General features: G+C 40.4%; 6 protein-coding genes across 6 annotated transcripts; 4 read left to right on the plus strand and 2 right to left on the minus strand.

Annotated features, from left to right (window-relative positions):
• The first annotated feature begins 248 nt into the window (after positions 1 to 248).
• On the plus strand, positions 249 to 3,960 carry BCR41DRAFT_344622 (hypothetical protein). The gene is made up of 5 exons (XM_022022548.1): positions 249 to 649; positions 797 to 895; positions 1,683 to 1,836; positions 1,931 to 2,661; positions 2,757 to 3,960. The coding sequence occupies exons 1-5, from the start codon at positions 646 to 648 to the stop codon at positions 3,686 to 3,688; spliced, it is 1,920 nt and encodes a 639-aa protein (XP_021885762.1). The 5' UTR covers positions 249 to 645; the 3' UTR covers positions 3,689 to 3,960.
• A 747-nt stretch (positions 3,961 to 4,707) lies between these two features.
• BCR41DRAFT_344624 (hypothetical protein) lies at positions 4,708 to 6,865 on the minus strand. The gene has a single exon (XM_022022549.1). It carries the CDS (start codon positions 6,577 to 6,579, stop codon positions 4,729 to 4,731), a length of 1,851 nt encoding a protein of 616 aa, XP_021885763.1. The 5' UTR covers positions 6,580 to 6,865; the 3' UTR covers positions 4,708 to 4,728.
• Positions 6,866 to 7,391: 526 nt separating this feature from the next.
• On the plus strand, positions 7,392 to 9,195 carry BCR41DRAFT_344625 (hypothetical protein). Its single transcript, XM_022022550.1, has 6 exons — positions 7,392 to 7,572; positions 7,655 to 7,811; positions 7,941 to 8,328; positions 8,434 to 8,710; positions 8,811 to 8,821; positions 8,941 to 9,195. The coding sequence occupies exons 1-6, from the start codon at positions 7,413 to 7,415 to the stop codon at positions 9,064 to 9,066; spliced, it is 1,119 nt and encodes a 372-aa protein (XP_021885764.1). The 5' UTR covers positions 7,392 to 7,412; the 3' UTR covers positions 9,067 to 9,195.
• Positions 9,196 to 9,795: 600 nt separating this feature from the next.
• BCR41DRAFT_406258 (hypothetical protein) lies at positions 9,796 to 11,751 on the plus strand. The gene is made up of 6 exons (XM_022029391.1): positions 9,796 to 9,833; positions 10,239 to 10,341; positions 10,450 to 10,630; positions 10,777 to 10,974; positions 11,080 to 11,214; positions 11,374 to 11,751. Exons 1-6 carry the CDS (start codon positions 9,821 to 9,823, stop codon positions 11,725 to 11,727), a joined length of 984 nt encoding a protein of 327 aa, XP_021885765.1. The 5' UTR covers positions 9,796 to 9,820; the 3' UTR covers positions 11,728 to 11,751.
• Positions 11,752 to 13,878: 2,127 nt separating this feature from the next.
• BCR41DRAFT_418196 (hypothetical protein) lies at positions 13,879 to 15,369 on the plus strand. Its single transcript, XM_022029594.1, has 2 exons — positions 13,879 to 14,912; positions 15,029 to 15,369. The coding sequence occupies exons 1-2, from the start codon at positions 14,039 to 14,041 to the stop codon at positions 15,118 to 15,120; spliced, it is 966 nt and encodes a 321-aa protein (XP_021885766.1). The 5' UTR covers positions 13,879 to 14,038; the 3' UTR covers positions 15,121 to 15,369.
• Positions 15,370 to 15,799: 430 nt separating this feature from the next.
• BCR41DRAFT_298609 (hypothetical protein) lies at positions 15,800 to 17,102 on the minus strand (the record flags this gene model as incomplete). Its single annotated transcript, XM_022020498.1, has 2 exons — positions 15,800 to 15,994; positions 16,095 to 17,102. The coding sequence occupies 2 exons, from the start codon at positions 17,100 to 17,102 to the stop codon at positions 15,800 to 15,802; spliced, it is 1,203 nt and encodes a 400-aa protein (XP_021885767.1).
• Between the last annotated feature and the right edge of the window lie 5,676 nt (positions 17,103 to 22,778).

Below are 22,778 nucleotides of genomic sequence, written 5' to 3' on the forward strand. Positions count from 1 at the left end.
TTTAAATTGTTAAGATTTCATTTTGTAATCCGATTACAGCAAACTACCGTTTCAGTATCGCCATTAAAGTTCTCTTGATAAAATTCATCGGGCTGGTTATAGTCACATGACACATCACGGGGCTTGCCTCTCAACAGCCCTTAATTTTTTTTTTTTTTTTTTTTTTTGTCAAATTGGTACACTACGAATGTTGAATGTTGTTATTTTTTTAATATTGGCTGTCCACTGTTGTTGGTGTTTGCGCCTTTTTTTTTTCTCTTCCTCCGCCATCCACTCGCTCTACTGAATCTCTCTCTCGCTCTCTCGCTTCCTCTCTTCCTTCCCCTCTCTTTTTCAACCTATCCACAACTCTACTTTGTTGTTTTTCTTCTCTTCTCTTCTCTTCTCTTCTCTTCTCTTCTCTTCTCTGCACTGGTTCATTCTTTTGTTCATTCAACTTGTTCAAGTCAGCTCTTTTTTTTGTCCTCGTTCTAAGTGAATCTTCCTTGTCTTGTCTTCGTCGCCTTTCACTCGATCCTCCTTCATTTTTCATCCGCATCCATCCTCACCTACCTCCAAAAAACCATTTCATATTCTATTTCCTTATTTTCGAACGACTACATTTTGCAATTAGCACTCTTAACTCTTTATTCGAGAAAAAATACAATGGGTACGCTCATTCTTTTTTGTACTCGCTGGCAAAATGTTGATAGTCATACTCCACCTGCAACCACGATTCATCTGTAGACTGCAAACTTCAATGGCATAATTTAACCACTAACTGTTGGTCTTCTTTCTATAACTACCGTCAATATAGCATCTCCCCGAAGAAGCAACCGTGGTGGGCACTCCAAGGGTAGAAAGAAAGAAGAGGATGATGATGGTGGTCAGACTCGCTGTGTCTGCAATCAACAACGTAAGTATCCATACCACAAGCTTGGAAATATCCTTTTTGTCATTATGTATGAGGAAATGAGTGTGTTCGTCTGATGGCAATGAATGAGAGCAAAACAGAATCCAAAACAATTGTTTGTTCTACATTATTATCTCTCCTGGCTGTCTGCCTGTGTTTGTTTCTGTCTCTGCCTTGATTCCTCCCTTCACTCTCTTATCCTGTTCCGACTCTGCCTTGACCCTCGCCTGTCTGTTTAGTATTGTTCCACCCCTTGTACCGCCTATTGCCTCTGTTTGCTCTTCCATTCAATCCTATTCTTCCTTCTCATTCTCCCATCCATCCATTACCTTGTCCGGAAGCGGCTGGCGATTGTCACTTTTTTTTGTAATTGCATTTGCAATTTTTATTCAGCTTTTTGTATAAGCCTTGTGTTAGCCTAATGTCTTTCCTTCGACACAACATTTCAAGCTTGTAGTAGCAAAAGGAGAAGTAATGAAAGGAGGGAAAAAAAAAAGAGTGGACCAAAAACTGCACTTGCGAGCTGACTCTGGACCATTCATGGGGTTTGATTTTTTTTATATTTCCGAATATGCTATGACGAATCTGTTGACTGTGGCCGCATCAGTTTTTTTACCCAATCGGACCTGTCCAAAACCACAAGCATTTCACTAACACAAGCGGCACAATACACAAATACAAAGCATTAAACCATATTACCGTTAGTTGGTCAGGGATTTCTTTGTTCTTCGCACACATTTCATTCCCCTTCATTATGCTAATCTGTATGTTCTTTGAATGCTTTTAATAGATCATGAAGGGGTTATGATTCAATGTGAGACATGTAAAGTATGGCAGCACTGCCCATGCGTTGGACTAGGCAATGGCGAGGTCACTCCAGACAAATATTATTGCGAGTCATGTCAACCCGATAACCACCCCTACAAGGTTGTTCATGGACAGCTGTAAGTCATTTAACCCTAAAAATGTATGCACTATCGCTTACGCCGTTACGTTTTTTAAAGACTAATGGCTTTGTTTTGTTTGTATTTAACGTAGTATTTCAAACTCAAAATCAAGCTCAACTCAAAAACCTACTAAAAAGAGAAGCACTATGAATTCTAAAGAAGCATCCATTCCTGTGGATCTGATGTTGGCTCAGCAGAAGTGGAATGAGGAGCATCAGGATGAGCTCGAGGAAGAATATGCGCAACGCTTCGCCACCAAGAGGCGGAAAAAGACGGAGAGCATCGGCTCAGATATTAATGTTGAGACTCATCCACAAGACCAGACATCAAACGAGCACACATCCTCTTCAACTTCTGCATCCGCCACATCCTCATCATCCGAAAAGAAAAAAGATAAGACTTCTGGACCACCATTTTCTTCAGCAAATAATGCCACAGGAGTAGCAGGTCTGTCAGCAAATCTCAGCTCTTCTTCCTCTTCTCCAAAAACATCATCATCCAATAACGGACGCATAAGTTTGGGCAAGAAGTCCTCCGCCAAGTCAGTATCCAAGGCACGGTCACGTTCTAATTCCCCAAATATGAACGGGCACAGCAGTCATAACGAGGATCAAGACGGCTCTACTGCAGTGAGTACCAAGACTGGATATAGTGCTGATGGGGAAGACACTAAGCGAAGTGTCTCTGTGGACAATGCAGTCTCTTCAAGCAAGCGAAGAAAGACGAACTCCAAATCAGAGATGACAATCCACTCTGAGTCAAACTCGCCTGAGGAAGAAGATGAGTTCACTGGCAAGAATGATTTGAGCGCAGACTATTCAGGTTTGTTCACGTGCAGTCCACCACCTAGACATTTTTTTTTTCTAAACACACCCTGTTAACAAAGCTTTTACTTTTTTTATATTCAATTTCTATAGAACATCATCCAAAATCCCGTAAAACAGGAAACTATTTGCGGGGTAATAAGCGAAATGCTAGTACCAACGATGATCATGATTACTTAAGCGAAAGTTCACCTTCTGTAACCTCACCTGCTTTGGCCAGCAAAAAATCATTTGCTAAGCGAAGTGGTGACCGTGGACAGGGCACAAAAAATGGATCACGTCACACAACACCTGTACCAGGTCATGAAGGCACTCTTCAGCCAATGGCTCCCACCCCACCGGCAACAGTCCGATACCCATCCTCAAAGATGACGATTCAGGAAATGACCAGGCGTGCTAAGCAGCTTCTCGAATATATTTCTCGTATGCAAATTGACATGGCGGACCGCAAGAATAAGACCATATCCCAATCTCCACAAGATTCAAAGGAGTATGCAACAAAGTTAAAAGATATGAACGATGAACTGTCATTGTTCCGCTTGCCGGCATCTGCATCAAATGCCTCTTCTTTGATCCATGGTGACAGTCAAGTGTGCCCTGATTTGTCCCGATCAAGCATGGATAGCACCTCATCTCTAGATAGCATACATGAGCCAAGAAGTCCTGTTGATACTAAGGTCTCTATCAAGGAAACTTGTAGTGCTAAAGAGATGACTATTAAGGTCATTCCTCTAGATGTACATGACCAGCTTCCATTGTTATCGACTCCACCGTTGTCTGTCCATGATCGTCAGCATCAACACCATCGCCATGGTTCTGGATCGCCAGAGTCTGATGCTACTCATGAACCTCTTACACCACCCCACAATCCTCTGGAAAGTCATGACGACGATCTATCGCACTGTAGGGATTCTGGATCTGCTGTAACCAAGTTGGAACCCGCACCGACCACCAGCCTTGAACTGATGGACAAATTGACTGGTGATTTGATTCGCTTCCAAGAAAAGTTTGGTGTACATGCATAACATGTCACCAATCCATAGCTTGGTCTGCTATCCTTTTCATTTGTTTTTCATTCTCGATTTTATTTCTTTCAACACTTATCTTCAATGCATATTTGCGTTTGTATTTTTATTTTGTTTCTCCGTCCTCTTTTCCATGTGCGTCATGGATACTTCATATCATTCTATATCATTTTTAATTTTACGCAGTGCATAGGAAGTTTGTCAATTACTAGGAACAAAGATACTTTTTAGTCCTAATATTTTGCTGAAAACTTTTAGGACACAACGCTGGGAATCTTTTTTTTTTTTTTTTTTTTTTTTTAGTCATAGTTTTTGCATTTTTGTTTTGTTTTTCATCTTAATGTATATCATCACTGCAGAAACTTGGCCCGCTCTACTTGATGGGGTGCACCACCACCAACCCCTGTACATTTAATAAAAGAGTAAAAAATCATTCATTCTTGGTTACTAAACGGTGCTCTGTTGGCCAGTAAAAAGTATGCCTTCTGACAAACATGTGGCAATGCCATGAGTAAAGCTGTGCACGTACGCTGCGGAATATGGCGCCTTTCACCAGAATGTCAGAATGCCAGATCACAATTGGTCTGTGCTGTGTGCATCATACGCTAGAGTTTAGAACAATGTAAATCACGAAGCCTTTGGCCTGATAGAAAAAGTAGCTTATACACTCTGTGTGGCGTTAAAAAAAAAAAAAAAAAAAAAAAAGATAACGGAGCATGATAAGCTTGAACATCCCGTAGTGCGCTCCGGACAACTTTTTTTTTTATTTATTTTAGTCCCTGCTAGTTTTAACTATAACTATAAGCAAGCAAAAAAGATGGCAAAGCGACTACTTTATGGAATTATTGGGGAAACACATGTAGGAAAAAATGCTGTATAAAAAATGAAAATAAGCTTCCAGGCTCTTTTCCATGCCTCTGTTCAGGAACAACAAGGTCTTTTTTTTTTTTTTTTTTTTTTGCGAAATATAACAAAGGTAAATGGGTATATGGGCAGAAATGGTACAGTGTATACGTTCCCCCCCCCTTTCACCAGTTGCTTTAGTACTTCATCCTACTATCAAATGTCATCCATGGCTTTTGTTGTTGCAGAAACTCTTTAATTTTTACAAGTCGGTCTCCAGCTTGCAAAGGCTGTATCGTCAAACCCCTAAGGCCTTTCCAATAATTCAACATCCATTGTGCCTCTCGTAAGCCTATCTTATCATTGGGACAATTGGCTAAATCCACCCATTTTAACCGTTTCAGCTCACTCAACCAACCAAGAACTCGCCTTCTACCGCCGCTTCTGTTACTGTCATTGCTGTTGTAAGTAAGGTTACTGTTCGTTTCTTCTAAAAGCAGTAGGTCCGATGGCGAATCCAGCCGGAAGCTCTCAAGACTCCTCAGCCTACCGATCTGCTGGAATAACTGATTCAGACGTCTATCCTTAATTATATTTGAATCAGTGTTACTTTGATCAATTAATAGCTCTACATCCTCTACCATCGTCACTAAGCGTAATATTAGCTGCTTTAACCCAAGGCAAGACCATGGTGCCAGCAACTGTGGCGATGATAGCTCAAGATTGCTCCTGTCATTAGTTTCATTAGAGCCTTGAGAAACGACAGACTTCCTGCTATTGATATAATCTTGATCCACAATGTTGTTGCTTGTAAAACAATTAAGGACCAGTAGGTTTGGGAGTTGGTTCAGAAGATCGGAGAGCAATGTCAGCTCAATACAGTTACGGAAAATCGAAAGTATGAGAGATGTTAACGTTTTGGCATGGTATTGGCCCAGAGCCAGGAGATATGCCCGTTGTCTAACCAAAGAAGAGTCCATGAAAGATACAAGTCCCTTATTTGCCTGTTTTGCCGCTATGGCTTTGTTTTGACTACTGACGAGAGTGCTTGCGCCCGCATGTTTGTCAGTACCAAGAGATCGTATGAAGTCATAAATCTTGTAGTGTTTGATACGGTCTTGCAACTTTAGATGTTGAAGAGAAGAACATTTGTCAGCCCTGAATAGTACGGCTATTTGGTCGAATGCGTCGTTTGATATGATGTCTGCTCGTATGGACAATGTTTCCAGTGACGAGGATCGTTCTAATAGCCAGATCCAAATTGGTAATTCTTGACAGTGCTCAGAGAGCCTGAGGCTCAAGTTCCGGATCCGAGATTGCTTTGTTGGTGGTAATTGCGTTGAATCCAGTAGTGATGTTCGATCCTCTTCTTGTGATTCTTTTCCTGACCCCAGTCCATTATGAACTGCTATATTATCATTACTACTCATGAGCATTTTTACATCGCCGTTATATCGCGAAATGTGAAGAGCCTCAAGGTCAAGGACGGTGCATCGAAGACAATGCTGCACCAGCTGAGCTAGAAATGGTATTTCTACTGCCTGTGAGATCGTTAGAGTGAGGCTTGACAAACTTGGGTGGGTTTGCAAGGTCCGTGGTAGTTGATATTGAATACCATCTGTGACTAGACCATGGAAGAGGTGTAGTGTATCGAGCACAGGCGAATTGTCAATAAACTCATACAGGAGCTCTTCTTCTGAGGTGCCAGGGTTTAGTAAAATCACATAAAGTTTTTGGAGACGAGGAAACGAGCAGCCATCCGTTGGAGTAGAAAGGATTTGAGTCGTGATGGTTGACAAAGTTCGGGTGTATTGGTGATGGCGCAGGATGGCGGCGGCTCGTTCTGGGTGATACATGGGTAGATACCCTTGTACCTGAATGGGCATCAGTAGACTTGGGACATAGTGCACATGGCTCCAGAAACTGGGTGTAAACCAATGATACCATGTTTTTGATACGAGAACACACATAGCGATGTCCTTCTGAGTCAGGTACTCAGTTAGGTAGTTCCTGAGCAAGGAATTGTCAAAAAAGGATGTCATCGACATGGCGGAAAGAATGTGAAATGAACAGTGATGGGATGAAAGAACGACGTGGGACACGCGACAAAATAAACTTTTTGTGTTGACCACTACACAAAAAAAAAGGTTAATATTCTTGTAGGTCTTTCCGTGGCCACTTGGCTGACAAGAAACGAGCAATTACATATGCGTAGAAGATGATAACGAGGGAAATAGACTCTGAGACAAACTGAGGGCCGTAACAACTATCCTGATTTCTCATGTGCAGGCCTAGTCCAGATTTTTTTTTCTTTGAGACGCGTTTTTAGTTTCCATGTAAGGATGCAAAAACAAAAAAGATAGTAAAAAAGAATGGTTTCTTGCTCCTACGGCCCATTTTCTTGGAAAACTGCGCGCCTTACTGAGTTTTATTTTTTATTTTTGGAAATGATATCACTTTCAACTCGGTTTACATTGACTGGTGATAATCTTCTGTGGAGTGGGCTAAGCAAGCGATTCGATCAGGCAGAGACGAGTTCTAGGCTTGGACCGACTTATAACAATCTAAATTCAGCGTACACGATGGTCCGGCACCATAGATGAACTTTGAAATCCTTATTCTTGAGAAGATCTAAGTGGAATTTTTCGGGAGCTGCGCAGTGCAAATGATCTTTTGTCGGCTTTTGCATGCAATTAAACAAATCAACTTTCTGGCATGATATACTCACGGTTCTCCGTGTTCCCTATAGCAATCTGCAACAAGAAATAAAAAGCCTAAATAATTAACGGATGAGAATTTAAAAAACCCACTGTTATTTTTTTTCTTCATTCACTTCTCATTCATCTTTTTTTTTTTTTTTTTTTTTTTTTCCCTTAAAAAAATGTCGAATGATACAGCAGCCGAGTCAATAGAAGAGATCCAGCGGACTGGTGTGATAATTGTTGGTGGCGGCATTAGTGGTTTATTCCTGGGTATGCTCCTGGAGCGATTGGAACTTTCTTATCATATCTTTGAACGAGCAACCGAAGTTCGTCCGCTAGGTAAAGAAGTAAGATGTGTTTTAACGTCTTAATAGATATATATATAATATTCACTTGATACGATCCCAAACATCTTTAATAGGCTCGGCATTGACGCTTGGAGCAAACATTCAACCAGCCTTTGAACAACTTGGATTACTGGAACAACTTAAAGCCATCTCACTTCCTTGTCCCTCCCTGGAACTGTATTCAGACAACTTGGAACACATTGGATCTTTGAATCTGGAGAAAAGGAAAGAGTAGGTTCCTCTTCCCCTGATTTTTTACATTCCTTCATTTATTTGTAAATGCATTTTAAATCTTACTTTACCTTTTAAACTAACAGCCTTTTTATTACCATTGTTTTTGTTATTAATTTTGAAAAATAGAATATCGGGATATGACGATCTGATCTTTGAGCGCTCCAAGCTCTATTCATTGCTCCGGAGTCAGATCCCAGACAGCAAGATTAGTTATGGGAAACGAGTTACCCGGTTAGAAGAGAAAGATGGCCAAGTGTTTATCCATTGTGCAGATGGTTTTGTCTGTCAAGGTGACATGCTTGCTGGAGCCGATGGCGCCTATAGCAACGTTAGACAGAGTCTTTACGAACAATTGGAAGAAAAAGGCCTTTTACCCAAAATTGACACTGAGGATTTTGTGATCGGTAATATCGTCATGGTTGGAGTGGCACAGCCCTTGAACCCTGAAAAGTATCCACAACTCAATGATACTAAGGCACATTTCTCATCCGTTCAAGGAAAAAACAAACAAATTGTATGGTTTTTTTTCTTTTTTTCTTTTTTTGCTTTTTTGGTTCACTTATTATCTGTCTGTGTGAGATTTTGTCGTTGGCATTGATGTTGACTTTTTTATTTTCAGCTTGCGCTGATTTCTGCACCAGGCCAGCGCGTTTGTTGGTCGATAGGGACTGGTCTGTCCGAGGCTGAGGCCAAGGAAAAGCGGTTCAAGAATTCCGAATGGGGTCCTGAAGCGAACGAATTGATGATCAAAGAATTTGAAGATCATCCGTCTCCATGGGGTGGCACCTTTGGAGATTTTATTCGGATGACACCTCCCCACTTGGTTTCCAGAGTATCTTTAGAGGAGAAAATCTTTCAAACATGGTTCCATGGAAGGACTGTGCTCATTGGTGATGGTAAGCCAAGTGTAGGAGGAAAAATAAAAAGAAGAAGAAAAAAAAACTTGGAAAATTGTAAAATTGGACTGATCACTTTTCTTTCTTTTTATTTTGATAGCGTGCCACAAGGTTAGAAAAGAGAACAAAAGCGATAGATGACTTTGGTTTTAGTGTTCTAGAACATGATTGCTAAAACGATTCTTTATTTTTTGTTTCCTTCATACTCTATTTCTATTGTTTGCCAACAGATGTTGACAGGAGCTGGTTTAGGTATATGTATGAACTTAAAGACTTTGAATATACCTCATCATAAACAATTATATAAACCGACATATTCTCCTACCTTCTTTCTTCATAATGCAAAGGTGCGGTAACTGCAATGCAAGATGCTGTGGTACTTGCGAATTGTATCCATAATATGCCCAATCGCTCTGCCTATAGCATTAAAGCCGCATTTGAGGAGTACTACCGACAGCAACATCATCGTGCAGTGACCGCGTTTGAATTAAGTCGCAAGTACACCAAAGTGTGCTTCAGTCAGGTAAAGAAATATAAAATAGGATTTAATAAAGAATATGGTACAATAACATCCTAATTCTTTTTTTTTTTTTCTCTTCCCTGTTGTAGACTTGGTCAGAGCGTCTTATACGTAAGATCATGATCGCCTGTATGCCTGAATGGTATAAAAACCGGCTATCTGCCGAGTCAGTATCATATCGACCCCAGGTTGCATGGTTGCCATTAGTCAAGAACCGAGGAACATCACATGTATTACCACAGGAGGGCAAGAGAACTGCTGATGGAGATCATAGCAGGGATAATGACCAGAAAGCCCGGAAGGATCAAAATAGTAACTGAAGCAGTAAGATTAATATGAAGACAAAAGAGTTGTCCAAGGCAGTGGAGGGTACTAGAGAAACAGCTAGTGTAGTCTAGTGTAGTAGAGAATATCTAGATCAGTCATCAGATTAAAAAAACAACGCTATCCTTGCTATTTGGTTACAAACATGTAAAAGGAGCAGAAATTTATAGGTGTTGGATTATAAATACATCCTGGTTATCCATCTACCTATTTCTCTTTCCTTCCTTTATCCTCTCAGTATATTGTCTTTAAACACATTGCGCTCAATGTCCATGATCGGTAATTTTTTTTTTTTTTTTTTTTTTTTTTTTCGAATAATATATCACATTCATTTTGATGTATAGCAGTGCTCCTATTCGAATAAGGCAAGTTCGAATTCAATTCGTTTTCGAATAGATATCTAGATTTCGAATGCTTTTCGAGCCATTCGAGCCATTCGAATCGATTCGAACTTACCATGATTCGTTCCCGATTCGAATTCGATATGTTCGAATCGAATAGGAGCACTGATGTATAGTATTCAGAATAAATCTATTTCTCCTCTGACAAGCTTTTCTCTCTCTCTCTCTTTCTCTCTCTCTCTCTCTTTCTCTCTCTCTCTCTCTTTCTCTCTCTCTCTCTCTTTCTCTCTCTCTCTCTCTTTCTCTCTTTTTTATTTTTTTTATTTTTTTATAATGATTAAAGGATACAACTCTGTTTTTAAAAAGGACCTGTTCAAGGATCAAGTCATCTTGGTCACTGGCGGCGGTACAGGCATTGGAAGATGTACGGCACATGAATTGGCCAGGTTAGATAACAGAATATACAATCCATCGACGAGTTTTACTACCATTTTATTTTTTTCATGAATTTCAACAACTTGATTTACTTAAGAATTTTCGATTATCTGTCATAGTCTTGGTGCGACCGTGATTATTGCGGCTCGAAAAATTGATCAATTGATCAACACTGCCCGAGAGATTGAACTCTTGGGTGGGAAGTGTGAGACTATGGCCCTTAACATTCGCGACCCGAAACAGGCTGTTGAAGTTGTCCAAGCGATCGTCGCTAAGCATGGCAAGCTGACCGGCCTCGTGGTATTACTGCATGACGCGACTTTTTTTATTTTTTTTTTTTATTTTTTATTTTTTATTTTTTATTTTTTATTTTTTATTTTTTATTACTATTCCTAATGTCATTATGCTCTTCCTATTTTTTTTTTTTTTTTTTTTTTTTTTTTTAGAACAATGCTGGTGGACAGTTCCGATCACCCGCATCCAAATTATCACCCAATGGCTTTGCCGCGGTCGTGAATTTAAATTTGATGGGGACCTTCAATTTATGTAAGGCTGCGTTTGACACCTATATGGGCGAACATGGTGGTAGTATCGTTAATGTTACTCTGGATTGCCGAAATGGAATCCCTGGCATGCTTCATTCTGTAAGTAACTGAAAAAAAAAAAAAAAAAAAAAAAAAAGAATAGATTTGATAGTCTGCAAGTATAATTTATTTATTTATTTATTTTCATATGTCTTCAAAACCAAGGGTGCAGCTCGTGCTGGTGTCATTAACATGACCAAGACATTGGCTATCGAATGGGGGCCTTTTAATGGGATCCGCATCAACTGTGTGTCACCAGGAATGATGATGACCTCTGGCTTGAAAACTTACCCTGAGCATGTGCTCGATAACTTCATTAAGAATTCCTGGAAGGTAAGGCTCTTATTTGGAACTATACGCGAACAGAGAAAAAAGCTCGTGGTTTCTTCATACACTTGAGCTACTTATTAATGTGATTATTTTTGTGGAAAAAAAAAAAAAAAAAAAAAAAAAAAAAAGAATCCTTCCAGCCGAATGGGGACGGAATCAGAGGCTGCTGCTGCTGTCGTGTTCCTTTTGTCGCCGGCGGCATCATATATCACAGGAATCAATTTGCCAGTCGATGGTGCAAGTTCATTGACTTGCGCCGGAACTTACGGTACTGAGACACTATTTAATCCTAAAACAAGTCTGATGAAACCATACATCGGATGGCTGCAACAACAGGAGGGAGGAGGGGAGGAGGAGGAGACAAAGGGGCAGCCGGCGGTCAAAGAACTGGATGCTCCCGAACCTATAATCCACCTGTATGAACGCTACAAAGGGTTCGTGAATGGAGGGAGTGCCAATGGAGGTGGCGGAAGCAAGTTGTAATTAAAATCGATCGATCATGAAGAGGGAGGGGAGTAACGCGTATACTTGAACTGAGCTTAGCGTTCCATATAAACGTCTGTAATGATTCACATCCATAGCAACCCTTGTTTAAAAAAATAAAAAAAAAAAAAAAAAAGCTTTACTACCGATCATAAAACGGAAAGGTCTTTATCAAAGATTAACTTTTTTTTTTTTTTTTTTTTTTTTTTTTTGCAAAAGTAAGTAGTCTGCCAATATATACTTTGCAACAGTATATTTTACTGAAAATAGAGTCGTTTCCTCGTGTCCCGTGCGTCTGTACGGGTGCGTTTGCCTGTAAGGAACGAGTGCTGAATGGTTAACCTATTAGACTAATACGAGTTTGATAGCCTCCTTCATTTTTAAAGGATTGGACTTCTGTTTAGTTATTTCCATAATTTTCAATGCCTTTAATGATTCTATTGCTTCAAACCATTTGTCGTACATCTGGATATTTAACATGATTCCTCAGTGCTTGTTCAGTGTAAACGACAAAGTTAGTGATTTAATTAAACTGATGATCCTTTATTCATGCAAATCTTGTTGTATTAGATGTATATGTGTTGGAGGTTGTGTTTGTGCTACAGAAGAGAAAAGCTCTTGAAATTAGGAAAATCACTTGGAATGTGTGAGTATCATCATTAAATCCTAGTAGGAGCTACGATAGAGTGGGACTTTTGCCTATACTGACCGACTGTTCTTGTTCATTGGTATCAACAGTGGCCTCTGCTGTATTCTCTGACGTGATGTTCACGAGGTTCTTTACGACCACAGTAAATCCAAATGCTGAAAAGGGTGTGGTACTCTCTGCAGGTGCTTTATGATTCTTTTTCTTTCGTGATCTAGTAGAGCGTTTATATCCAAGCTCAATCTTTTACCTTCACGTTCATTGCCGTGTTTTTGCATAAGAAGCTATAGCTTCTATCAGATACCATTACAAGTACTAATGTTCCCTCTAATCTATTCCTCTTTTTCGATCTCACTCCTCCAAATTCCCTTCGTTTGATGACTCATTCCATATATCTATCCATTCTTAAAATGGCTCCATGTTCTCGAGCATATCAAGTTCATCTAAGGCTGAAACGTACACATCTTCCAATGGATCTAGAGGAGATAGAGGTGGAGATGGAAGAGGAGGAGGAAAAGGAAGAGGGAAGGAGTATTTGAGATAACTCTTCCACTTAGCGATTTTCGCGGTGCCTCAATACAATCAAATGTCACAGCTTTCTTTTGTTTGGCAATCTCAAATTAAATTAAAGTTGTCTTTTTAGATGATTTCATGTTCTAATTGGGCTCAAAGGCTTCTTATTGGGCTATTGGGCATATTCTTCTGGTGTTACTTCTACATGTGCATTTATCCCTTATCCTGTATTCCGACTATTTTTGGTTGCAATTTTATAAAAAAAATCGTCTTTTTTTACTTAAAGCTCCAATTATGCAAAATTCTATTATTTGCGACTCCCCCTATTCCTAAGCTAAGTTGAAAGAGCTTGATCTCTAGAATCTGTGGATGTATTAAAAGTAGATTTCATTGTGAATGATTCTTTCAACATGCTCATTCAAATGCGGCCACCCATGTCAAGGGTGGCTTAGGCACTAGTCAATTACAAGAATTTTATTAAGTAAGAGGCCTGTAATTGACTAGACATATCAAAAAGGAAAGGGCGATTGAAGCCATATATCATGTGATTTACTACGGTAACAAGTAAAAAAGCCACAACAAAAAAAAAATCTGTGCGAACCAAATGTAAAAATTTACCCTAATTTTTTTCAATTTGCAACCATTTTTGGTTGAAAAAATTTTTTTTTTTCTCTACAGGATAAGGGATAAATAATATATTAATGTATAGTTAGAGATTGGTGGCAGTAGCAAGAGTGGCGCATGACATTGGAGAACGACGATATCTTTTCCTTTTCTTTTTTTCGATTTGCGAGACAATCATATCTAATGATCGTAGGTCTTTTAACGAAAATCAAGCTGTCGTTGTTATTGAAAATGGTTGATTGGAATAGAGCGCACTTGCCCGATTTGGACAAGTCAAAAAACGTGATCACCAAAAAGGAGCCCGCTCTTTTTCCACAAGCAAAGAAAAGACTTTTTTTTTTTTTTTTTTTTTTTTTGATCTAGAACATTAAAAAAAAAAAACACCTTCCCATTCGAACCAAAGATCAATCACGATTTAAAAAAAACGTATCAAGTACTAGCATCGAACAGCAGTAAACTATAACCAAAAGACACACACACACACCATTAGACCTTTAAACCATTAGACTATTAGACCTCTAGATCACTATGGATGAAACCGAACTGATTAATCTGAAGAACGAGGTAGCAACCATCGAGTCTGCGCTGCAAGCTGATCCTCAAAATGAAGAACTCTTGAACCTCAGGACTGAACTTCTCGAACTAGTTTCTCTTACAGAGAATATGCTATCACAGCAAAGGCAGCAACAGGCGCATGTAGCAGCATCAACAACAGCAGCGGCGGTGGCAACGACACTAGCTACTACAGCAATAGGAATAACGGCAGCAGGTTCACCGTCGTTATCCAGTCCGTCCATCACTTCATCTCCTGTTTCAGCGCACGGTTCTGGTTTTTCAACTCCTAACAAAGCTTCGCCATCAATAGCAAGTACAGACAAGACAATCTCAGGAGCACGATCTCAATTAGATCCATCAAAGCAACCCGTCTTTCAACCTTCTCCTCCTCCACGAAATTGGGCTGTAGGTGATCGCTGTCGAGCTCTCTATCCTGCTGATGGGAAATTTTATGAGGCTACGATCTTGACAATTGGAGGATCAGGACAGGTCTTCTCGGTTCAATATAAAGGTTATGAATCTAGTCCCCCTACTACCGTCGGACCAGAGGACCTGAAGCCACCTGTTGATAAAAGCAAATATCAGCAAAAGCATCATAAACATAATCATCATGGAGCAGCTGCTGATGAGTCTTCAAAGAAACGTGGGGCAGAATCACCAGGAGCAGGGGCAGCAGCAGCAGTCGGACAAAATAATGCTAAAAAACCAAAGACAGTCAATGAGCAGGTTCAGAAACAGATGGCATGGCAGAATTTTGCGAAAGGAGGCGCAAAGAAAGGAGGCGCAAAGGCTGCACCTGTTCTTAAGAAGAGTATTTTTGCGACACCAGACAATCCTGAAGGCAAAGGTAAAAAAAAGGGGGGAAAAAAAGCTAATATTTAACTTTTTTTTTTTTTTTCCTTTTTTTTAAAAAAAAAAAAATACTATCATCTAACTGATATTTTCTTTCTTCAAAATACTTAGTTGGCGTTGTTGGAAGTGGAAAGGGCATGACACAGTTCCAACAGCGTGGAAAGCACATCTATGGCAATAGTCAGCAGCGACAGCAGCAATAGCATCTCTTTTAATATTCTTGAATAGAGAGGGGAGAGAGAGAAAAAAAAAAGTGACGAGAAGGCAAATCAAGAACAGCAAGCAAGCATTAGCACAAACAGAGGCAGCAAACAGCAACAAAGCAACGAAAGCGCTTTTTCCTTATATCCTTTAGGCGATTCCTAAATTAAAGGATGTCAACTCTTTCTTTCTTTTTTTTTTTATACCATTTTCTGCCTGCAATGCCCTTTTGTCTTTTTTATTGCTCCGGTTAAGAAAAAAAAAAATGCAAGTTAAGCTCACTCGTCTTTCTCTCTCTCTTCCCATTATGTCCGTCTGTCCTCTCTTGGGCCTATGCATCGACCGTCCTCGACAGCCTTCGTCAATCAAGAAAACATTAGAGAAGAAGCTACAAAAACTATGCTTTCCTTTTTAAAAAAACAAAAAAAAAAAAAAGCTGAATGCTAACGGATTGTCGTCGTTTTTTATTTTTATTTTTATTTTTATTTTTATTTTTTTAGTCTATTTCAACTTTTTTAACATCTTACATTTTTGAACCGTCATTTTTTAACGTCATGATGTATATAACCGGTACTCAATGAATCATAGATTTTTTTGTTTTTTATTGTCTATACAAATTAAATAAATTATGGACAAGCTATGAATAAGAAAAAGTAATGAGCACATTGATAAATGTCACAACTACATGACTTTGCAGTTCTCGTCTTCAGGTCCATGCTGTCCTGCCTGACGTTGTCGGTTATGATGCATCCGTCGCATAGCTCCCAGCTTCTTCATGTCTGTCAACCGCTTCTTGGCCCGATTGTTACCCTGCGCTGCAGCACGAAGATACCAGCGTCGTGCTTCCTCTAGATCTTGCTTCACGCCAATTCCAACCTATATACATTTATAAGGAGAAAGAATTGTATACATAAGCAGCTAATTAACTATATTATAATTGATTACTTATTTTTATATCATGATGTCATGTGCTTACCTCAGAGTAATAGCCAACTGCATACTCTGCCCTTGCAAGGCCTTTATCGGCTGCTTTTCGGGCCCACAGATAGGCCTCTGTATCACTCTGTTTCAGGACCCCCTCTGCTCCTGTCAAGTACCAACCCGACAACCCCAGCTCGGATTCTGCATCCCCTTGCTCTGCGGCTCGGGTATACCATGCAATACTCCTTCGAGGATCAACAGGACAGGTCAAGGTTCCATACTCATAACAATGACCCAACTTGAATTGACTGGGTGCATAGCCTAATCCTGCGGCCTGAGTAAATAATTCGCGTGCATATGCCTCATCAGGGATGACAGTCGGAATTCCAGCTTTTTCAAAACATAACCCTAGCTCATGCAGTGCATGTGGATTCTCTTCATCTGCATTCGCAGCCGCTCGTTTCAACCAAGTGATCGCTTCACGAGGATTGCTATGTTGACCTAACAGACCCTTCAACTGAATCATGCCTAGTTTGTACATCGCTGCTGTGTCGCCCAAAGAGGCTGCCTTTCGATAAAATTGTAAAGCTCGGCTATAATCTCTCTTGGTGCCTGCACCAAGTTCATAACATACAGCTGTTCGATACGTTGCTGCGGGATGGTTCTGTTTGGAGGCCTGTATATACAGATTAAAGGCCTTATCATGATCAATCTGTAGGCCCAATGATCCATTTCCATAGCAGTTGGCTAAAAAGAACTGTGCATCCGGATAGGCTGGTTTCCCAATGCCCATCCCTGTCGTCGCTAACCGCTTAATGATCTTGAGTCCCTCAAGGAAGAGAGCTTCCTTATTCTTTTTCTGTCGTTTAGGATCCGGATCGTCGTTTCCAAACGTCACCGCCGCCTCAATTAACGCTTTAGCATACTCAAGTTGTGCTGCTGGGTCATTGCTCACCTTCGCACGCTGTCGCATCTCATCCAAAACCTCAATCGTCAAGACTCGTTTTCGTGGTGGTGTCGCTGCCCCACCTCCTACTCCTCTTGCTCCATTATAAGGATTCATTCCCATTGCTCCTGGAGGGGGAGGTACTCCATTACCTCTAAATGGTGGAGGTCTTCCGGCATAAGGTTCACCAGGTCCACCCATCATCATGGGAGGGCGGGGACGGCCCATGGGAAATGGACCTCCTCCGCGTAAAGATGGTGATGGCTGTAAATTAGCTCCTGGGCGACCATGATAGGGTCCAGGTCCAGGTCCAGGCCCAGGCCCAGGCCCAGGCCCAGGCCCATATCCTCCTGGTGGCCCATGTGAAGGTCGAAAGCCCGGTCCAGGTCCATTAACCACTCCATTTCCTGCAGGATAGCCCACTGCAGGTGTTGGTCCTCCATAATAATCCTGTGCATTGCCATTAGTGGCATACTCCGATCCTGCATATTGTTGTTGGCTGTTGTATTGAGGGTGATGATATCGAGGGTCATGTGCCTGTAGACCATAGGGCTGTTGATGATGAGATGGAGGAGGGCCTCGTAAAGGCGGACCTCTGAAAGACGGGCGTTGAAGTGGAGCGTGAGAAGGTGCTGGATGTTGTGGATTCAGATGTGGCGGCGGATGAGGGGGATATTCTGGGCCATATCCGTATTCGTAGTTTCCCTGGCCCGCATATGAAGATGCAGCAGTCGTGTTTGAATAATCTCCCACTTCTGCCCCATTAGGATTTGTAGCCGCATAGGCCCTGATGGTCGAGTGGGTTGAATCAACACTAGTAACACGCTTGGGAGAATTGGACAGTGAGGGATCATATTGACCAGAACCGTTGATCCCGATATTGATCCCGGATCCATAAGAGGATCGTTTGTTAGAGGAGGAAGAATCAGTTGATGCACGGTTTCCAGCAGCGGCATTTAGAGGAGGAGGAGGATGAACGAGAGGTAAGGAGCTTCCGATGACAGATCCTTGGTCTGAACCCGAAAAACGGGTATCGTCCACATAGCCGTTTCGTTCGACGGGTTCATTCGATTCACCCTCTGAGAAGTGTAAAGGGGTAGGAGTCGAGCCATGTGGTGAACCATTAGGATTATCATTGTTGTCAAGAGAGAGCGAGGAAAGATCAAAGTCGAGCGGAACTTGAACTTTGACATTACTCTCGTCCGAAAATGTTTGGGATGTTGGAGTGGCAGTAGCGGCAGTGGCAGTGTGATGCGAGAAGGTAGAAGAGGAAGTAGAAGAGGAGGAGAGGCGTTGCTGTTGTCTACCAGAGACTGTCCAATTGGAGTTATTGGAAGATGCTGCGGAGGCAGGGGAGCCAAAGGAAGGTGGGGCAGGAGGAAAATATTGTGGGGCGAGTGGGTCACTATCAGTTTCGTAGAGGTCATATTCGACAGCATGGTGATGTCCAGGGTTGGCCTCCTTTGAAGGTAGGGGCGCAAGTTTGACCTGTGGATAGGCCATGCCAAAAAACAAATAGATCTAAGACTGAATAAAAAAAAAAATAATAATAATAAAAAAAAAAAAAAGAAAATGAAGGAATGCGAATGAATGGAATGAATTAATGAGATGAATAAATAAATTAATTAATTAGAGAGAGTAGTAAATGAGAAAAGAAGAAGAGAATTAAATAGGGGATGAAGAAAAAAAAAAAAAAAAAAAAAAAAAAAAAAAGGAGAAAAGAGAAGAGAAGAGTGATCACAATGGATGAAAGGAGAGTGAGAAGTGTGCGTGTCTTGTTCGGAACAATTGTTCTATTACATTTTCACCATACCACACACGTTAAAATCAAAAATTTCTCCTCCCAAGCAGATGACACGGGCATGACGGGCACTGTCTGTGTGTCTGTGCTTTTGCTCTTGTACACACAAACTAAAATCAGGCAGTGCAGATGCACGTTCCACATCATACAACTAAACGCAATGGTTACATTCACTTACACTTGCACACTTCCAAGCACAATAAAGCACAAACATTATTAAATCGACATTGTTTTCTGTATTCATGCTGGCGTGGTGTGTAACTTGTGTGTATACACTGTCCATGCACCAAATAAAATAAAAGACAAATTACAAGGAGAAAATCAAACAAGAGGAGAATGGCTTTAAATCATCTGGGAGGCGATGCCATCAGCAATTGCAATTTAATTTTTTTTTTTTTTTATACTTTTTTTACCTCCTTACTTTGTTTTAACTCCGAAAAAAAATTGCAGTTATGAAGGTTCGATCGATAAACCAAACATCAAATGACATGACCCGACATGACATGACACGACATGACACGATATCCTTGCACATGTTATGATCCAACGGAAAAAAGAAACAAGAAAATTTGCACCACCGTCTCGCAATCATCCATTGCGAGCATTCCATATTATCGAAACACAATCCCTTACTAACACATGCAGCAATGCTTCCGTCCATAATTTATTAAAAAAAAAAAAAAAAAAAAAAAAGACATAAATGAGCAAATGATTTCATCCTTCCTTTGCCACTTTTTGCTTTTAATATTCCCCAATAGAGTTTGCGTGGAATAAGATTGTTCATTCCAGTTTTTGTGGACCCTGTGGTGTTCTCAACTAAATCTGCAGATTGCAGATAGATCTGTGTAATTAAGAAAGAGGAGAGACGGATCTATAACGGCGAAGGAATTGTTGTGTTCCCCTTCCAAAGTCATATCTGTAGTAGACATTCTTCTTTTTTTTTTTTTTTTTTTTTTTTTTTTTCATGGAATGGAGCACTAGACAATTGGGAATACAATTGATTTCTTTTTTATTATTATCATTATTTTAATATGACTCGAAAAAGTCAATAAATCTCTAATTTTTTTCACACAGGCAGAAGCTACTCATCTTGTAAATTAGGAAGTAGGGGAACGTGCAAATTAACAAACAGCTGGTTGGTGCAAAAGAAGTGTTGCTAATGGTAATAATTGAACCCTTCTCTTTCGAAGAAATAGTAACGTATAACAATATATATACTATAGCATTGCTAACAGCCTACTAGCTGATTATGTTACATATTCTTGAAATATAGCCAAGGTAAATGGGAAGGTTTGATGACCCCGTAACAGAGAATGATTACTACTGTTCGTATTGGGTTTAGCAAAGCGTTGTATTTGGGTATCTGTATAAATACAGTCAAGTTTTTTTTTTTTTTTTTGTTGGCCTGATCTTTAAATTATTTGGCCCACTTTTTGTCATGAAGCTTGAGTCGCATGAAGATTTTTTTTCATTCCCAAATTGAGCAGTCTGGTGAGCACACTATCGATTAAATTATGACAGCAAGATATGTCGATGACAATTTCCTTGACTGTCTCATTGACAACTCAGTTGACCGTTTCAGTTAGTTGCTTAGCTGACTATTCCATTGGCTATTCCATCGACCGCTTCGTTGGCCATCCCATTGACTGCTTCATTGGCCACTTCGTTGATTACTCTATGGACTGCCTCGTTGACTTTACCATTGATTGCTTCGTTGACTATATCTTTGAATATTTTAATGACTATATTATTGACTATACCATTGACTATTTCGTTGACTATTTCGTTGGCAGTGCTTCGTTCATAATTCTATTGACTAATACATTGGCATCAATGTTCACTACTATTTTGTGCATACCTTCGAGCAAATCTTTGAGAGCATATCTTTGAGGACAGATAAAATTATCATTATCCAACCTGTAGAACGATCAAACTGTGAGCTTCGGTATAAAGCGATGAATCATATCTTTCACAGCTTCCACATCTTTCTTCGAGCGTCTCACCGTTCCATTGAACCCATCTCCCATTAGTAAAAAATACATTTACCAATGACTGGTAACTTTCGTTTCATCCATGACAATGGCAGGGGCTCCGAGTCCGTCGTTCCAAATCAATTTGAAAGCGATAAACCAAATGCTATGAAAATTTTCACTAACTTGCTCAAATATTGGCAGGGCCAAGTTGACCAAGACGGTAGTGTATCTTTTTCCTTTTTAGTCTCTAGTTTATCTGGTAACATTTCCATGCATTCACCATGGATTTCTGGTCGTATTCTCCTTTTCTTTTCATCCCCTCGATGTTGTACGCTTAAAACATTGATAAGAGACTTTATTTGCACAATTGTATCAAGTACGCTGACTAGGGTTCCTTATACTTATAACCCACCCATGTGAAACTGAGGAAGACGGTAAAGATGCTGACGGACGCGAGTACGAGAAGAGGGGCAAGGAGTATCATTACTATCGAGCCAAGAAGTCAACAACTCAGCCGAGTTACTTTCCAAAGACTTCAAACCACGGGTTGAAAGTCTCCACATTACATTCTCCACACTGTAAAAATCAAGTCTAATAGCAAGGGTTTCGGCATTGGCCATAACAAACCGTCTATCAAGCTTGAGAGTGGTAACACGCTATTCGGTGTCTTGCTGTTCAAACTGAAAATCGCCATAGCCACCAACCTTGGCTAACAGAGTAATGTCAAGAAGGTCGACATAGACAAAATCACTACCGTCCTTTCGAATCAAAGTCTGACCCAAAACCCACTTATTAACGGACAGAGCCCTTTCATCATCGATTTTCTCGGGTTATACTTTCTTAAATGCGTCCGCCACTGCTTGACCATCATCGGAACCGTACGCATCCTTGATAGCTGCATGGAATTGATCGCAGATGGATACGAGGAGGGTTAATGCGTTTGAAGATAAAGAGAAGGTTGTGATTTTATCTTGGTACTTCAAGTAGGTACCCTCGACGCAAATGATTCCTGCCTAGGAGCTCGGTAGAGTCAGCACTAGAGCCGAGAATGCTTGCAATTGCTGCTACATGGCTGCTCCCTTGGTATTTGTATCAGAAGTGTTTTTGCCATGGAAACTACTGATAATGATAGATTTACTGAACGCCATTGCGACACTAGCTAGTTTTGTAATGAGGAAAAAAAAAAAAAAAAGAAAGAAAAAAAATAGGATTGTTTTTGCCAGTTAATGCAATGCTTCATTGTTCAGCTCAGCCTTGTTGAATAAAGCATTCGAGTATCATATCCAACACAAGCAGGTTGCAGAAATTCATACTGGTATAAGCAAGGACTACAAACTCGAGAAGAAGCATGGTATACTTGATCCATTTCGGTAAGTGAGGAATGAGGATCGTCGATTGGAGTAAGTAAGGTTGATAAGCGAGGATAGGAAAAGAAAAGAAGCGATATATACTATATAAGACCACTGTCCTCGAAGGGGAAGGGAAAATCTTTGCACAATCGTATATTTTACAGATTCGCAGGCACAGAAAGGGTAAGTGCCAACCTCTCCTAAAGCATTCGCTGGATCATTTAGTCCAGTTGTAGTTTCATAATACGTACAGCAAAGCATGAATCCTCCTTTGAAAATAGGGTGTTTCTCCTTGCAGGCCGCGTATATTTCCTGAGATCATTCTTCTAAAACCTCTCCCTTTTGGCTGCTTTTGCAGGTCTTTGACATATGGAGTATTCCTCTTCTTTAAATTTATATATTTGAATCGCGTTTTTTTTATCTCCTGGATTAAAGGTCATGCAGCACACCATCGTTATCATTAATAGTTCTTTTATTGGGGCTCTGGTGCCAAACTCGTGCTGCATCTTTTTTGTCAAGCTTTGCACAACTGTCTCTTAATTTTATGCTTTTCTTTTTGAGAAACGATTATGGTAAAATGACATTGAGAGACAAAGTCACGAGCAGGCTCTACGCCACCAATATGCTTCGGATGATCGAACAGCATGTCTGTCCACAAACACACAGACAT

The sequence above is a fragment of the Lobosporangium transversale genome (assembly GCF_002105155.1).
Source record: "Lobosporangium transversale strain NRRL 3116 chromosome Unknown BCR41scaffold_2, whole genome shotgun sequence".
Lineage (NCBI taxonomy): Eukaryota > Fungi > Mortierellomycota > Mortierellomycetes > Mortierellales > Mortierellaceae > Lobosporangium > Lobosporangium transversale.

Bases quoted from the DNA above. Each gene is read 5' to 3' on its own strand.
- BCR41DRAFT_406258 (XM_022029391.1), top strand. The intron at 10,631-10,776 runs GTATTACTGCAT...TTTTTTTTTTAG, and splicing joins GCAAGCTGACCGGCCTCGTG to AACAATGCTGGTGGACAGTT. The intron at 10,975-11,079 runs GTAAGTAACTGA...TTCAAAACCAAG, and splicing joins TCCCTGGCATGCTTCATTCT to GGTGCAGCTCGTGCTGGTGT.
- BCR41DRAFT_418196 (XM_022029594.1), top strand. From the start codon at position 14,039: ATGGATGAAACCGAACTGATTAATCTGAAGAACGAGGTAGCAACCATC. The intron at 14,913-15,028 runs GTAAAAAAAAGG...CAAAATACTTAG, and splicing joins AGACAATCCTGAAGGCAAAG to TTGGCGTTGTTGGAAGTGGA.
- BCR41DRAFT_344625 (XM_022022550.1), top strand. From the start codon at position 7,413: ATGTCGAATGATACAGCAGCCGAGTCAATAGAAGAGATCCAGCGGACT. The intron at 7,812-7,940 runs GTAGGTTCCTCT...TTTGAAAAATAG, and splicing joins AATCTGGAGAAAAGGAAAGA to AATATCGGGATATGACGATC. The intron at 8,329-8,433 runs GTATGGTTTTTT...TTTTATTTTCAG, and splicing joins AAGGAAAAAACAAACAAATT to CTTGCGCTGATTTCTGCACC.
- BCR41DRAFT_344624 (XM_022022549.1), bottom strand. From the start codon at position 6,579: ATGTCGATGACATCCTTTTTTGACAATTCCTTGCTCAGGAACTACCTA.
- BCR41DRAFT_344622 (XM_022022548.1), top strand. The intron at 896-1,682 runs GTAAGTATCCAT...TGCTTTTAATAG, and splicing joins CTGTGTCTGCAATCAACAAC to ATCATGAAGGGGTTATGATT. The intron at 1,837-1,930 runs GTAAGTCATTTA...TATTTAACGTAG, and splicing joins AAGGTTGTTCATGGACAGCT to TATTTCAAACTCAAAATCAA.